At 47.0% G+C, this 14,581-nt stretch overlaps 1 protein-coding gene across 1 annotated transcript; it reads left to right on the top strand.

The window, feature by feature from the left end:
• Positions 1-1,019: 1,019 nt before the first annotated feature.
• GM2A (GM2 ganglioside activator) lies at positions 1,020-13,652 on the top strand. Its single transcript, XM_008692489.2, has 4 exons — positions 1,020-1,309; positions 6,705-6,857; positions 12,513-12,695; positions 13,075-13,652. The coding sequence occupies exons 1-4, from the start codon at positions 1,220-1,222 to the stop codon at positions 13,228-13,230; spliced, it is 582 nt and encodes a 193-aa protein (XP_008690711.1). The 5' UTR covers positions 1,020-1,219; the 3' UTR covers positions 13,231-13,652.
• Positions 13,653-14,581: the final 929 nt, after the last annotated feature.

Below are 14,581 nucleotides of genomic sequence, written 5' to 3'. Positions count from 1 at the left end.
CAATAATATGTTATGTTAATTGATTGAATTTAAATAAAAAATGTTTAAAAAATACGACAATGCTTTTAAAATAAGATTTTTTAAAAAGCGAATTAGTTAACTTCTAGTAGAGTTTAGTGATTTATCAGTTGTGTATAACACCCCGTGCTCATTACATCAAGTGATAAAAATACCCTGATATCTTAATGTTAACAATGGGGAAATTGGTAGAGTTCTGTACTAGTTTTGCAACTTTTCTGTAAATTTAAAATTAATTCCAAAATTAAAAAAAAATGTATAAAAAGAGATGATGAGTTAAGTTTTAAATTCTACTCATGCGTTCATTTATTCAACTAAGATAGGTTGCTTATTATGTGTGAGGTCCTAAGTACATGTTAATGACCAAAAGTCATGAACAGACATTTCTGCAAAGAAGACACACAAATGGCAAACCCCGCTGTGGGGTTTACCATCTAGTGGTGATTTGGCGGGAATAATATATCCCTATGGCTTTTTTAAAAAGCAAAACTCAACTACAAAGCATTAGAGCTTAACAAAATCTTGGTTGTGGGCTATATAAGCAGAACCCTTGCTCTATCACTCCCTAGCTTTGTGACCTTGACAAAGCTAACCTCACCGCCTGCGTTTTCCTCAGTGTTAAGATGGGGCAAAAAAAAAAAAAATAGATTCCCTCATAGGTGTTTAACAGCGCTTAGCATGCATTAAAGCACTTACTCTCGGTTATTACAATTATGATTGCAATCATTAAAAAGACACAGTGATTCGTAGCATGGATACAGGAGAGCATAATATGAACAGGGAGCGTGACATTTGGTCAAAGAATGCACCCGGGTTTAAAACAAAAAAGCTTTTCAGGCAGCGACGGGCCGCGTGACTTTAGACAGGGCAGCTCCTCCCCGCCCCCACGCTCCGCCCCTGCGCTCCGGCCCCGCCCCTTTCGGCCTCAGGCTCCGCCGTCGCGGGTCAGAAGCTGGGGCTTGATGCCCACGCCCAGAGGGAGGGGCTGAATCCGGAGGGACAGCCGGGCTGGAGTCCCGAGAGGTCTGTCCGACACCAGGCCCCGAAATCTCACAGCCCCCGCCGGGCGGAGCAAACCCGGAAGCGGCCGCGCTCAGTTTTGCATAGCAATGACCAGCTTTGCATAACCAGTGAAGGCAAGCATTTAAAGGCGCCGCCGCTGCCACAGACCTGGTAGTCTCGCGCAGACCCACTGTTCGCGATGATCCCACAGATGCAGGCTCTGCTCCTGATGGCCTTGGGCCTGCTGCTCGCCGGCCCTGCTGCCCAGGCACACGTCGTCTTTAACCAGGTGAGCCCCCGTCTCCTTTCGGCCGTCGGCTTCCAGCTTACCGGCCCAGTTGGGGTGGGATTATGGGGGCGGCTACTCCGGTTTCTAGAATTCCTTCTCCTCAACAGAGCCTCCCAGAGTCACTAACTGTGGGACTCTGAGTGGGTCCTTTTCTCTGTCTGAGTTTCGGTTAAGTCATCTGTACAGCGAAGGTGGGCGTTAGGCCTTGTCTGCTCCAGACTTTCGGGGCAGGGGTGATCTCCCTCAGGTCTCTCTTGGCCTCGTCTTTCTGAACATCTGAGTGAGATCTGGCGGCACTGCAAGGCTAAGGAACTGCTCCCAGGCCCAGAGACTCAGCCTTGTTTACCTGCCCCCCCTTACACCCCCTATAAGAAGGCCTGACACCTGTCTCTTCCCCTTCTGTACTGCTCTGTGGCTCAGCTCGTCCTGATGGGTGGGCTGGTTTGAGAGGCTTGTTCTTCTGGTGATAGAGATCCAGCCCTGTGACCTAGTGCTTCTAGTTAAAGGTCACGAAGAGTCTCCAGCTTCTTCCTTCACTTTTCACTCACCCCACGCTCCAGATGCTTGGAAAAGGGAAGTTCTGTTGCCTGAGACCTGGAAAAGCCTACTTCCACTGCCTTTTTGCTGCATAGCTGTGGGCAAGACACAGATGGTCTCTTCATCTGTAAAATGGGCATGATGATACCAGCCTGCCTTTCTCAGATGGGTGTGGGTGAAGGGAAATGCTTTTATGGGTAGAAAGGCTCTAAAATTTTAAACAAGTCAAGTGATACAAGCCAGTAGGCTTGGCCTTACCCTGCCCCAGGGGCAAGGGGTCCATTTTATTTTTCCTGTTGAATGAAGGCATAAGAACCTCTTGGCCTTATTTGCTCAGAGAATTCCCAGTTTGTCCCTGAGTGGAGGTTGAGAATGTTTCTCTTGGTTCCAGGGCTGCCCGCTATGAGGTGGAGTCTGGCTAGAGCTCTACATCCCCATTCTCTTATATGTCTTGGCCATGGATACTATCCCAGACCAGAGGGCTTTAGATAGATCAGCAGTTTTGGGGAGGCCCTGAGACATCATAGAGTTCACCCACTTCGCTCAGGCCCCATTCTCTTATATGTCTTGGCCATGGATACTATCCCAGACCAGAGGGCTTTAGATAGATCAGCAGTTTTGGGGAGGCCCTGAGACATCATAGAGTTCACCCACCTCGCTCAGGCCCCTAGAGGATATGGGCTTTCCTACCATTGTATAGCAAGAGGCACTTTGTTTCCTCTGGGACCATGGGCCAGATAAAGGCAGTGGGGTGATAGTGATCATTTAAGCATCTAGAAACTTGAGTTTTCTTTCCTTTTCTAGCATTAACCAGTCTCTTGTCACTGGGCTGTGGCCAGCATTAGACAGTGGGGAGAATGTCTAATCCCGTGCTAGGCATACAGTAGGTGCTTAATAGACTCTGTGACACTGTGTAATGACTGTCATTTATTGTGCACATACTCTGTGCTTTGTGTTGAGTTGTGTGCTCTTTTTTCTAATAAGCTTTTTTGGGGGAATACTTTTATTTATTTATTTTTAAGATTTTATTTATTTATTTGTCAGAGAAAGAACAAGAGAGAGAGCACAAGCGGGGGGAGTGTCAGGCAGAGGGAGAAGCAGACTCCCCGCTGAGCAAGGAGCCCAATGCAAGACTCCATCCCAGGACCCTGAGATCATGACCTGAGCTGAAGGCAGATGCTTAACTGACCAAGCCACCCAGGCGTCCCTGGGGGAATAATTTTAGATTTACAGAAAAGTTGTGGAGATAGTGTAGAGTTCTCATATACGCCTCACCCAGTTTCCCCTAGCGTTAACATCTCCTATTACCGTTGTGCGTTTGTTCGAACTGAGAAACTAACATTGGTTCATCACCATGAACTAAACTCTAGACTTCATTTGGATTTTACCAGTTTTCCCATGAATGTCCTCTTTCTGTTCCAGGATCCAGTCCAGGGTGCCACAGTGCCTTTGTCATCAGGTCTCTCCAGCTTCCTCTGGTCTGTGGCAGCTTCTCAGTCTTGTGTTTTCATGGTTTGACAGTTTTGAGGAGTGGTGACCTGTACTTTCTGTACAGACTTCTCTTTTTCCCAGTAGCCCTGTGAGAAGATATAATTATGCCCATTTAATAGATTGAGGAAACTGAACCTCAAGAGGGTAACTTCACCCAATGTTTTCAGCTGGTATGAGCAGCTGAGGTATGATTGGAACTCAGGTCTGTGACGTATACCCATATTTTTGCCTCCAGAGCTCTGCCTTTCCCCTCTGCCTTATGTTGCCTCTTCCCACGTGTTGGCCTATACTGGGGATGGTAAATACAGTAGTCTCCCCCTTTTCTGTGGTTTTGCTCTCTGTGGCCTGGAAGCCCAGTATGGAAGCGGAGGATCCTCCTTCTGACATCATCGGAAGGTTAGTAGTAGCCTAATGTTATATCACAATGCCTGTGTCATTCCCCTCCCCTCATCTCAACAGACAGGCACTTTCTCGTCTCACGTCATCAACAAGAAAAAGGGTGAGTGCAGTATAGTGGATACTCAGAGAGGCCACATTCACATAACTTTTATTACCGTACATTATAATTGTTCTACTTTATATTAGTTATGGTTGTTAATCTCTCACTGTGCCCAATTTATAAACTAAACTTGATCATAGGTATGTATAAAAAGAAAGTATGCATAGAAAACAAACATAGAATATATAGGGTTCACTGCTATCTCTGGTTTCAGGCATCCACTGGGGATCTTGGGACATATCCTGCACAGATAAGAATAACTGCTCTGCCAGGTCTGGCCCCTACTGGGCATTGCTAATCCTTCATGCCTCCTTTTCCAGATGAGACTGGACCCAGCTGCAGAAATCATTGCCACAGAAACCTCTAGTCAGGCAATGGGAAACCATGTTGTTTTGCCTCCCTCAGGGCCTGAAGGAGAGGGAGCTTGGGGGAAGGGAGGGAATTCTTCATCTCCAACAGGACGTTCAAGAGAGCTGCCCCAGCCTGGAATGAGTCCTCGATGTGAAGCAGGTTGCCTCAGCACCTGTGAAAGCAGCCCCAGAAAATGGCTAGTCCTCCTACCAACCCTCCAGCCCACCTCTTAAGTCCAGGCATTCTTTCATTTGACAGTGGCCTCCGAACTGGTCTCCCCCTTCCAGACTTGCCCCTCTCCAATCCATTCTCAACCATAAACCGGAGCATGGCACTCTCTTGCAGTGGGGTTCCATTGCATTATAGTAAATCCAGGGTCCCAATTATGACCTGCGAGGTCATACATTAAATGACCTTGCCACGCCTCCAGCCTCATCCGTGTCAGTCATCTGCTACACCTATCCCAATGGCCTTGTAGTGCCCAGACCAGCTAAGCTTCCTACCACAGGGCCTTTGCCCATGTTGTGTCTGCCTGGAGAGAACATTCTTTCTCTCTGTGCTTACATGGCTAACTCCTCATCCTGCAGGAGTCCAGCTTAAGTGTCGTTTCCTTACCACCTTATTTAAGCAAGCCCTTTGTTACTGTCAACATGACCTCTGTGCATTTCTTTTCTGGCACTCAGAAATCATGGTGCGTAATACTTATTGGCATTAGACTCTAAGCTCCTCAAGGCAGGGCAAGAACATTTCTAATTGTTTACCACTACTAACACAGACTTAACCCAGGGCTTGCCATCATTGCTCCCTAAATATTTGTGGGATGAATACTGAAGGAAACATTTATTGGTACCTACCCTGGGTAAGGGGCTGTGGGGCATGAGGGCATGAATCAGACCCTGTCTTGTTTTTCTTACTCATGTCATGACATTTCATTCCAAGGGACAGAAACCCATTCCAAGAAGCTCAAGTAAAGGGAAGTTTACCCCAGGTATACAAGGAATCTCATGGAACTAATGGCAGGAAGTGGAGGCTGGGCCATATAATGGCTTTCATTCTGTGAGCCAGCCCATGCTTTGGGCCTGGCATCGTGCGAAGAGCTTCACATGCACGCTCTCATCCTCACAATCGCCCTAAGAGGAAAGTATAAAGCCTTCACTTCAAAGATGTGCCAAGGGGAAACTGACCTATAGAATCATGTGATATGGTGGCTGTGCCACGCTTGTTGACCCAAGTTCTGATTTACCCTCTGTCTCACTCCAGAGTCATGCCTTTCACTGCTACCTCATACTGCCTATTTAGACGGGAGTGGGGGTGGGGAGGGGACACTTCTGTTCTCTCTTCCAGAGACCAGCAGAGCCCGTAGTTCTTGCCTCTTCCCAAACTTTGGCTTGGTCGTGGGTCACAGGTCTAGGTGTTGTGGCCTCATCCCAAAGGTTATGACTCAGTGACAGCACAAAGTCCTCTAAGTGATTTTTGCTTCAACCTCCATTTCGCAGAGGCAGAGAGAATCTGTCAGCCTAGCTTGGGTTAGGTGTTTTCTTTCAGCCCAGTTAGCTATGTTGATGATGGGGTCAGCTTGGGGGTGTAGGGCTGGCTGGTTTTCCTTCTAAGATGGGATGTGCATGGTGGGAATGCCTAAAGTGTCTCTTAGATGGCCTTCAGGGGGGCTGGGAAAGGGGTGAGTGGGCGGGCAGAGTCTGCACAATATACCAAGTGTTAAAGATCATAGACAAGTAGGCAGGGTTCTGTGGGAGTGGGGAGTAAGTGGTATTGTGTAGCCGGACAAGATGGTGGAATCCGGAGACCTCTGGGGGATGCGAATGAAGAAGAGGGAGTGGCTCAGCAGAGGTGAGGAAGGTGATTCAGATGGGGCAGGGCATGGACAATAGGCTGGGAGGTAGGAAGCACTGGTTAGGATTGGGGAAGCTTGTTCACTAGGGTTCATCAACAAGTCCCCTCTGGGGGTCTCTCTAAGGGTGTCTTATTCCCTCCCTGGGCTGATTGCATACCCCTTAACAGTGGGGTTTTCCACTGTGTTAAGTTTCCTATTATTCCTGGCCCTGGATTGGGCATGGGGTGTGACATGAATAAGGTCCTGGGTGTGGAGCTGCAAAGGTGAATCCTCCAGGAGCTTCTCTCTAAGGAGATACCAGGACTGGCTGGAGAGGGGTTGGGGGCTGGGAGTGGGAGGTCAGAGAAGGTACATACCAAGGGCAGATGTGGCTAGTCACCTGTTTTAAATCTCAAGGTCTGGTATATTGTGTTTTATAGATTACAGCACACTTTGGGGAGATTGTATCTTTTGGGTCTTTTAGTATAGTACTACCTAGGAAAAGGGTACCACAAGGGTTATCCTGGGCTTACAGATACAGAGTTGCAGATAAAGCTCAGGGAGGGGAGGTACCTTGCCCAATATCACACCATCAGTAGCCTGTTCTGTTGATGCTTCTGACCTGTGAGGGTTCCTTTTGTCAATGTTTCTTTTCTTTCTGCCTGATTTTTCCTTGGCCATCCCAGCTGGGTAGCTTTTCCTGGGAGAACTGCGATGTTGAGAAGGACCCTGTGGTGCTCAGAAGCTTGACTCTGGAACCTGACCCTATTGCCCTTCCTGGGAACATAACCGTCAGCTCCGAGATCCAGATCGGTGTCCCCCTCAGAAGTCCTCAGAAGGTGAGCCTGGGCGTGGGCAGGGTTGGGGAGGTGCTGGAGGGGAGGTGCCGGGGGCCAGCTGGCAGGGGCCCTGTGGAATGTATGTTCGGGCACCTGTGAGTAATTTTGCAATCCTGGATTTCCCAGAGCAGCAAAGGATGCATAGATTCATAGACTGTCTAAGAGCTCCAGTTGGGCAATGTTGTTGTGGTGCTGTTGTTAATTATAAAACAGACACATCACTTAGTAAGTATCGTGTAGTCACTTTAGAAATCACAAATTGTCAAAAGGCGGGGAGAAATATATCACCTGAAATCTCACTACCCAGTGATAAGGGGTAAGCACTTTTAACATTTGGTAGGTGAGGCTTTGGAACTGTCCCCCATATAATCACATATAACACACATATTAATTTTTGAATGGATATGTATGAAAAAAAGAAGCAGTGCTCCTTGTAAATGTCCTGCAATGTCACTTCTCAGGAGATAGTCATGGTTAGCTATTTACATGATTGTCAGAATGTTTTCTACATTTGTAAATATATGTACATTTATACTTGTGGGTTTTTATGGCATGTGCTATTAAACTTACTTCTTTTGGCATCATCCTATAGGTTCTATACCTCTTTCTATGGCATTTGGCATCAATCTACCTAATTTTTTTTTTTTAAGATTTCATTTATTTATTTGACAGAGAGAGAGCACAAGCAGGGAGAGTGGCAGGCAGAGGGAGAGGGAGAAGCAGGCTCCCCGCTGAGCACAGAGCCTGACACGACACTGGGCTCCATCCCAGGACCCTGGGATCATGACCTGAGCCAAAGGTGGACACTTAACCTACTAAACCACCCAGGCACCCCTACCTAATTCTTTTTAATGGCGGAAATATTCTGTTGTAGATCTGTCCTCGTGTACTTAACAAATCTATTGTCAGACATTTAGTTTGTTTCTGTGGTAGCTTTTTGTCTGTTTGGCTTTGTTTATTTTTTGGCTGTTAGAAATACCTTTGCTGAAATTATCCTTGCAGTGTATCTTTTTGTCCTTCTCTGACTATCTAGACACAGACTTTTTAGGTCTTTAGATACAGATTGCCAGAGTGCCTTCAGATGTTTGAACCCATGTATCCTCTCCAACAGATTGGCCAGCAACAGGTTTGCCTTTTTCCATACATTTGTTGATTCTGAGCATTTTCTAATAATGTTTTCCACTATTTTATGTCATCCCTAGTGAGGTTCAATGTCTTTTCATTAATTCTGTTGCCTTTTGTATTTACTTTGGGATTGGCCAGTTCGATCATGTCTGTTTCCTCTTTTGGGGGTGGCTATTTACATGCTTTTCAACAGAACCATAAAGGCTTTCCACTTATCTATTGTAACACCATGCATTGTAGTCCTTCTCACTACTTTGAATTGCTGCCTTATAACATATTTTTTTTTTTAAAGATTTTATTTATTTATTTAACACAGATAGAGACAGCCAGCGAGAGAGGGAACACAAGCAGGGGGAGTGGGAGAGGAAGAAGCAGGCTCACAGTGGAGGAGCCCGATGTGGGGCTTGATCCCATAACGCCGGGATCACGCCCTGAGCCGAAGGCAGACGCTCAACCGCTGTGCCACTCAGGCGCCCCTGCCTTATAACATATTCTTATATGCCCTTCAGCTTGTCTTGGTGCAGATCTATTCTGGCACCAGTTTTATTCTGATTCTTTACAAGGTTTCTGGTTTGGAATCTATCCCTGTAACTACCCTTCCACCTGGTCAAATCACAGCCTCTACCGCATAGGTTGCTTGTGGACAATTACTGAGTTAATAATGTGGAGAGTGCTTTGCACAGGACCTGGCCCACAAGACCTGCTCAGAACACATTAACTCTTGTTAATAGTTCAATTACTGTCAGTCTTTCCCTGCAGCCCCTGGGACCCGGACAGAAGCCCCGGATATATGTGGACTGCTCTCGGGCCCTGCCTTCCTCGGTACCTCCTTCCAAGTCTTCTCCAGACGAGATCCTTGCATTTTGTTTAGCTGAACTTCAACTGATAATGTAGCAGGGTCCCACAAATGCCATTTCCGTGCTCCTTCTGCTGAGCCCAGGGTGCAGGACTCTCTGACAGGTGCTCTCCTGCCACTGTTACGCAAAACGCTGGCATTTCCATGACACCGTGCATCTGACTTGGAAGGAAAAAACTGGCGATCTCCTGCCCTCAGCCTGCTTTTCTTGGCTTCTTTGAAGGCCATTAAGATGGACACCCCCCCTTTCCTATTATTTAATTACCTGTCATAAATTTGGGCCATTGCACTTTTTAAAAACTGCGCTCCGATTCCCTCTGTTCATTCCCTTCCCCCTACAATTCTCTTCTATATTTTTGGTTTAGTTCTTTTACTTCTCAGGTAATGTGCGTATTAGCTATTAAATGAAAGCCTCTGAACACTGTAGGAGAAGAGATGATTAGCCTCGTTTTACAGATAAAGGACACTGAGGCTCATAGAAGGGTGCAGTTTGCCCCAGGTCCCATGGTTATTAGCACATTCAAGGCTGGGTGTCTTTATGTTGTGTTGTCCCCTGTTCCTGAACTCTTTCAGGCAGGGAGGTGGACTTAGTGCTTGGTGTGTTTGTAGGAGAGTGCTCCAGAACTTTCCCTTGCTCAGCAGAGACCCCTCGGGAGAGTGCCCGGACTCCAGCCCCCATACGAGCCTGGAGGCCTCAATGGTTCCAACTCTTGTTACTGAGGCCCAGAGAGCAGAGTGAGTGGTCCAGGCCCACAGCCTGTTAGCAAGAGAGCCAGCCCATTCTCTCTTCCTCTGACCTTGCTGAAGTGGAATTTTTTGAAATCCAGATCTCATCTCGGACCTGGATGGACTTAATCCCAGCTGCAATGTTGAGAAGCTGGATGCCCTGGATTCCATGAGCCATGGGCAAGACTGGGGCCACCCAGGAGCTCCTCTTTTCCTCTTTTCACTTGTTTTGTAGGATTCGGCATAATTTATAACTCCCTTTTGCAGGCACTCTCTCAAGTTCCAGTCTCTGGGACCCTGGTTTTCCCATCCTCAGGAATCCTAAATCGCTGCTTTATTTGGCATATACGCTTATTTGGGGCTTTTAGACGTGTCTTTCAGGCCTGATGGTTTGGACTTCCCCCCTCTAAAATCATGTACCTGCAGTGCCCCTGCCTGAGGTCTGTGGCCTTTATAACTGCCCCCTGCCCAATGCCTCACATGGCTCCCCTTCAGTTGCTATCAGTGTGTCTTTATCTAGAGGCCCTGTGTGCCTATCCATGTGGGAGAGGCCAAGAGAAATCATTTCAACCTGTAAGAAATTTTAACTCTTAGGATGTCAGAATGGGTAGGTGTCTTGGAGATCATGAGGTCCAAATATTCCATTGTCAGGATGGAGGAGTGGAGACCTGATGGGGAAGGGACTTGCTTACGGGCCCTGGCAGGTGCAGGGCTCCTGTCCTGATTACCTGTCAGTGCTTCTGTCTGTCTTGTTGTGGGGACAGGTCCCGTGACAGAAGTTTATTTAGATCGAGCTACCTAATTGCCACAGAAGTCTTGGGCTAGAGATATTGACAGTACCTTATTATCTAGCCTTGCTTGCTTTCCTGAGCCATAGGACCAAGTAGGTTGAAAACAAGGGCTGGGAAATGAGCCATGGTTTGCAGTCCCCAAATGGTAGGCATGGCTGTTGCCTCAAAAGTGTCTGTTGCCTTACATTCCGTGCACCCCCACTGAGTACCTCTGATGCTGTGCTTGTCCTAAGTGGGGGAGGCATGGCTCCTGGTAGATACAGCCCCACAGGCTTCTAGCCTGATGGGAGGACCCTAGGCAGGACTTGACCCCCACTGGTCCCCTCATCTGGGCGTTTCTGCTCAGGGCATAACTGACTCAACCATTTTTCTTGGGATATTGGTGAAACGAGGGGAGGGGAGACGGTATTGGCTGAGGGAGAAGGTAGGACAGAAGGTCCTGCAGGAATTAATGTTTGGATTTCAGGCACTGTGCCAAGTGTTTCATGGGCACTGTCTCACTTGATGGGATCTTGTGAGAGAGATAGGCATGTCCTGCTTTTGGAGATAAGGGAACGGAAACTGAGAGAAGGAGCTCCAGGCAAAGGGGCAGTACTAGGATGTGACAGGATTAGCTTTCCAACCCAGGCCCTGTGATTCTTCCTAGCCAAAGGGGCTGGAGCAGGCTTGGCAGGAGAGCAGAGAGGATGCCTGGGAGGGGACTGTGTGTGAGTAGGGGTGAGGGATGCTGTGTGTGTCAGCAGAGCGAGATGAGGTCAGCAAGGGAGGCCATTTGAGTTTGTCCACCCAGGATCCAGAGTATACTAAAGTCTCCCTTCCTCCTGGACCTGGATCCTGACATCTAGGGCAGTTGGAAGACTGAGTCCACAACCTGGGGAGCCAGCCCGAGCCCAGCAGGCTCTAGGGGGGAATAAGCACCTATCCAGGATTTGTCTCTTAAACACAAAAGTCCTAAATCAAGTGAGCCTGGAGGCTGGGAAACATGGAATTGCTAAGATGTCAGAACTGAAAGGGATCTTAACATTGTGGTTTCCCTGCCATAACATCCACAAGGAATCAGATGCTTGAGTGAGCTAACTTCCTCCTGCCCTTTCCTTACTGTTTTCCCTTGATACATTTTGGGGAGTTGAGGGCACGAACATGGTCGAGAGAGACAACTCACTTAGTGAATGCCTGGCACACACCAGGCACAACTGGGACTGTCTGCCTTGAAGTCCTGGCCACTTCTGGGTCGGCTGCAACTTCTAGAACAGGAATAGCATCATGATGGCATGGAGGTGTGAAGCACATCATAGATCTTCTCGTCCAGCTTCTCTCTGGATGTAGGGCTCCTTTGGTGGCTTCCCCGACTGAGTCCAGGGAGCCCACAACTTCTTGGAGTAGTTCTGTCTGTGGCAACCTAGCTATCTGTAATGGTTAAGAAGACCTTCCTTTATATCAATCCCAAAGTGATCTCCCTATAAATTCCTATTGTTTTGAATTCTGTCTTGGGGCGCCTGAGTGGCTCAGTCAGTTAAGCGTCTGCCTTTGGCTCAGGTCATGATCTCAGGGTCCTGGAATTGAGCCCCACATCAGGCTCCCTGCTCAGTGGTGAGTCTGCTGCTCCCTCTCTCTCTGTAATCTTTCTTGCTCTCACTCTCTCTCAAGTAAATAAATTAAAAAATCTTAAAAAAAATAAATTCTGTGCTTGATGGCTATACAGAGAAAATTTGATCCAAGGATAGAAAATAGGTTTCTGTTCCAATCGGCTGGCAGGAGCTGAGATCCTACACAGACAAGGGCTCTGAAGCCAAGACTGGGCTGAGAAGGGAAGTCTAGGAAGTGATGCTAGTTAGCCAATTAGCAGTTAGATGACAAGTTCATTTCAAATCCAGTGTTACCTTCCACTGATGGTAGTAACACCATAAAGAATTCCAAGACTGTGGTTCAGTGAAGGGGAAAAAAAAAATCACAGCAATGATTAATACCTGCCACGGTCACAGGGAAAGTTACCATTGGGATACGTGCCACCTTATTGTCACTTCTGGATCAGAGTATCTCCAAGACCCCATCCGATGAAAAATTCTGTGATTAAAACAAAATGCTGATCTTTTAAGAGGTAGAAGGGCTGTGATGTTTGCCTTGGAATTCATACTGATTCAAACTCTTTCTCACTAGCTGGAATTACATATAGAGAAGGAAGTGGGCGGCTTCTGGGCCAAAGTCCCATGTGTGGAACAACTTGGTAGCTGCAGCTATGAAGACTTCTGCCAAACACTTGATTCTTTAATTCCCCCTGGACAGTCCTGCCCAGAGCCCCTGCACACCTATGGGCTTCCCTGCCACTGTGGCATCCAAGCAGTAAGTACTTAGGAAAGGAGAGTATTATTTCTGTGGCTGGCGTAAAGACATGGGGTTTGGAGAGAAGGGTTCTTGCATTCTCCTCCTGCAGATCTGGATGTCTGTGGGTGTACATTGGTGTGATCTATCCCGAATTGCTTATGTCGGGGGGCCTTGGTTTATCCATCTGTGAATTGGGAGACTTGAACTGCATTGTGACCTCCAGTGCCCATGAGCTGTAACATTCCATGCTCTGTAGTACTCTGGCAATCTCTAATCTCCTGTGGCTCTCAGGAGAGTGGGAAGAGGGGCAGTTCATGGCTGCCGTCTTACAGGAGAGTTCCAGGAGAGTCCCATCAGTAGGCTCCCACTGACCTGTGATCCATTGGTTTTCCCGCAGGGCATCTATTCACTGCCCCGGACCGAGTTCACCCTGCCCAAGATGGAGCTGCCCAGCTGGCTCAGCTCCGGGTCCTACCGCATCAAGAGCATCCTCAGCCGTGATGGGGAACGTCTGGGCTGTGTCAAGATCTTTGCCTCTCTGAAGGGCAAATAATGTGGTGGCACCAGCCACAGCAGAATGAAGGGGTATGAGGAAGATGTCCCTCTTCTTCTGTCTTGCATTTGCCAAGGTGAAATTCTGTCCCCCTTCAAGCCCCTTTCTACAATGATGTCACTTCCCTCACTGAAAATCATTTTGTGCCACCGATGTTTTAGGCATGGGCAGGCAGCCCTAGCCTCAGGAGGAGCTCGGCAGTTCTAGATGGCCCACTACACCTGCCAGGCCGGCCGCTTCATTTTCCTCCTCCAACCTATGATTTTCTGTCTTAACACCTTAACTTGTTTTCTGAATAATCGAGGAATGGGACTAATATATTTTGAGACCCCAAGTTCAGACTGACCCAGTCTTGGTTTCCTGAAGTACCTTCATGATTTTCTTAAATTTTTTTTTTTTTTTTTTTTTTTTTTTTTTGGTTTTTCTTAAATTTTTTTTTTTTTTTTTTTTTTTTTTTTTTGGTCATGGAGTTAAAAGCAGAATGAGAGTATTAACAGTTTTTGTTTTACTCCAGTCCCCTCTTACAATGAAGGGACTGAAGTAATTCACCTTAGTCTCTTCCTCCATTAACGTCTGTGATTAATTCAGTTTTCTTTTCTAGATTTGCCCAATGAACAGTGAGGCATAGCGTATCCTGGGGAGGTAGGGCACGTGGTGGAGGGCTTCACTGGGAGAGGTATTTAATAATGCTCTATGTATTGCAACTAATGAATCATTGAACTTTACATAAAAAACCAGGGATGTACTGTATGGTTACTAACATAATATAATAAAAAAATATTTAAAAAAAATAAGGAATCTTTAAAATAACCAGAAGACAAATGACACCAAATTAATAAAAGTGTAGATCAAAAAAAAAAAAAAAAAAGAATGCTCTATGTATTTAAGATAGTTTACAAACTCTCATGCTTCCTGGGCCAAGCATGAGACCTAAACGAGTGAGGATGACCACAAGGAACATATTACTTCCAGGCATGTCCTTTTCCCCCTTTGTGTAGCAGCTCTTATCCACTGTTACTAGGCAGCTGAGGTCCAGTCTTGAGCTTGGGCTATTATCAGGGATGATGGGGCCTGAGTTGAATAGAGAGGGTGCCTGCATTCAGCCCTTAGGGGCAGCTGCTATGTAGTGGTGGCAGCTGGTGCCACATGAGAATGCTGTGGGCCCAGTATTACCAAATAGTCTCAACTTTTTTTCCTTGGAGAAGCCAGAAATCGAGACTTTTATATGAAATCTTACAGTTTTTAGATATTGACAACTAATTATTTTTTAAAACACTATGCAGGCCAAAAGGGCCAAACAGACTTGTCAGGGGGGAAATCTGGCCCAGTGTGGCCAGTTTGCCACCTCTGA

Source organism: Ursus maritimus, unplaced genomic scaffold, assembly GCF_017311325.1.
Source record: "Ursus maritimus isolate PB19 unplaced genomic scaffold, ASM1731132v1 scaffold_15, whole genome shotgun sequence".
Lineage (NCBI taxonomy): Eukaryota > Metazoa > Chordata > Mammalia > Carnivora > Ursidae > Ursus > Ursus maritimus.
Note: the sequence above shows the minus strand (reverse complement) of the source record. Positions and strands in the feature narration are given on the sequence as shown.

Coding starts and splice junctions, on each gene's coding strand:
- GM2A (XM_008692489.2), top strand. CDS start 1,220: ATGATCCCACAGATGCAGGCTCTGCTCCTGATGGCCTTGGGCCTGCTG. Junction 1,310..6,704: donor CACACGTCGTCTTTAACCAG/GTGAGCCCCCGT, acceptor TGGCCATCCCAG/CTGGGTAGCTTTTCCTGGGA. Junction 6,858..12,512: donor CCCTCAGAAGTCCTCAGAAG/GTGAGCCTGGGC, acceptor CTTTCTCACTAG/CTGGAATTACATATAGAGAA.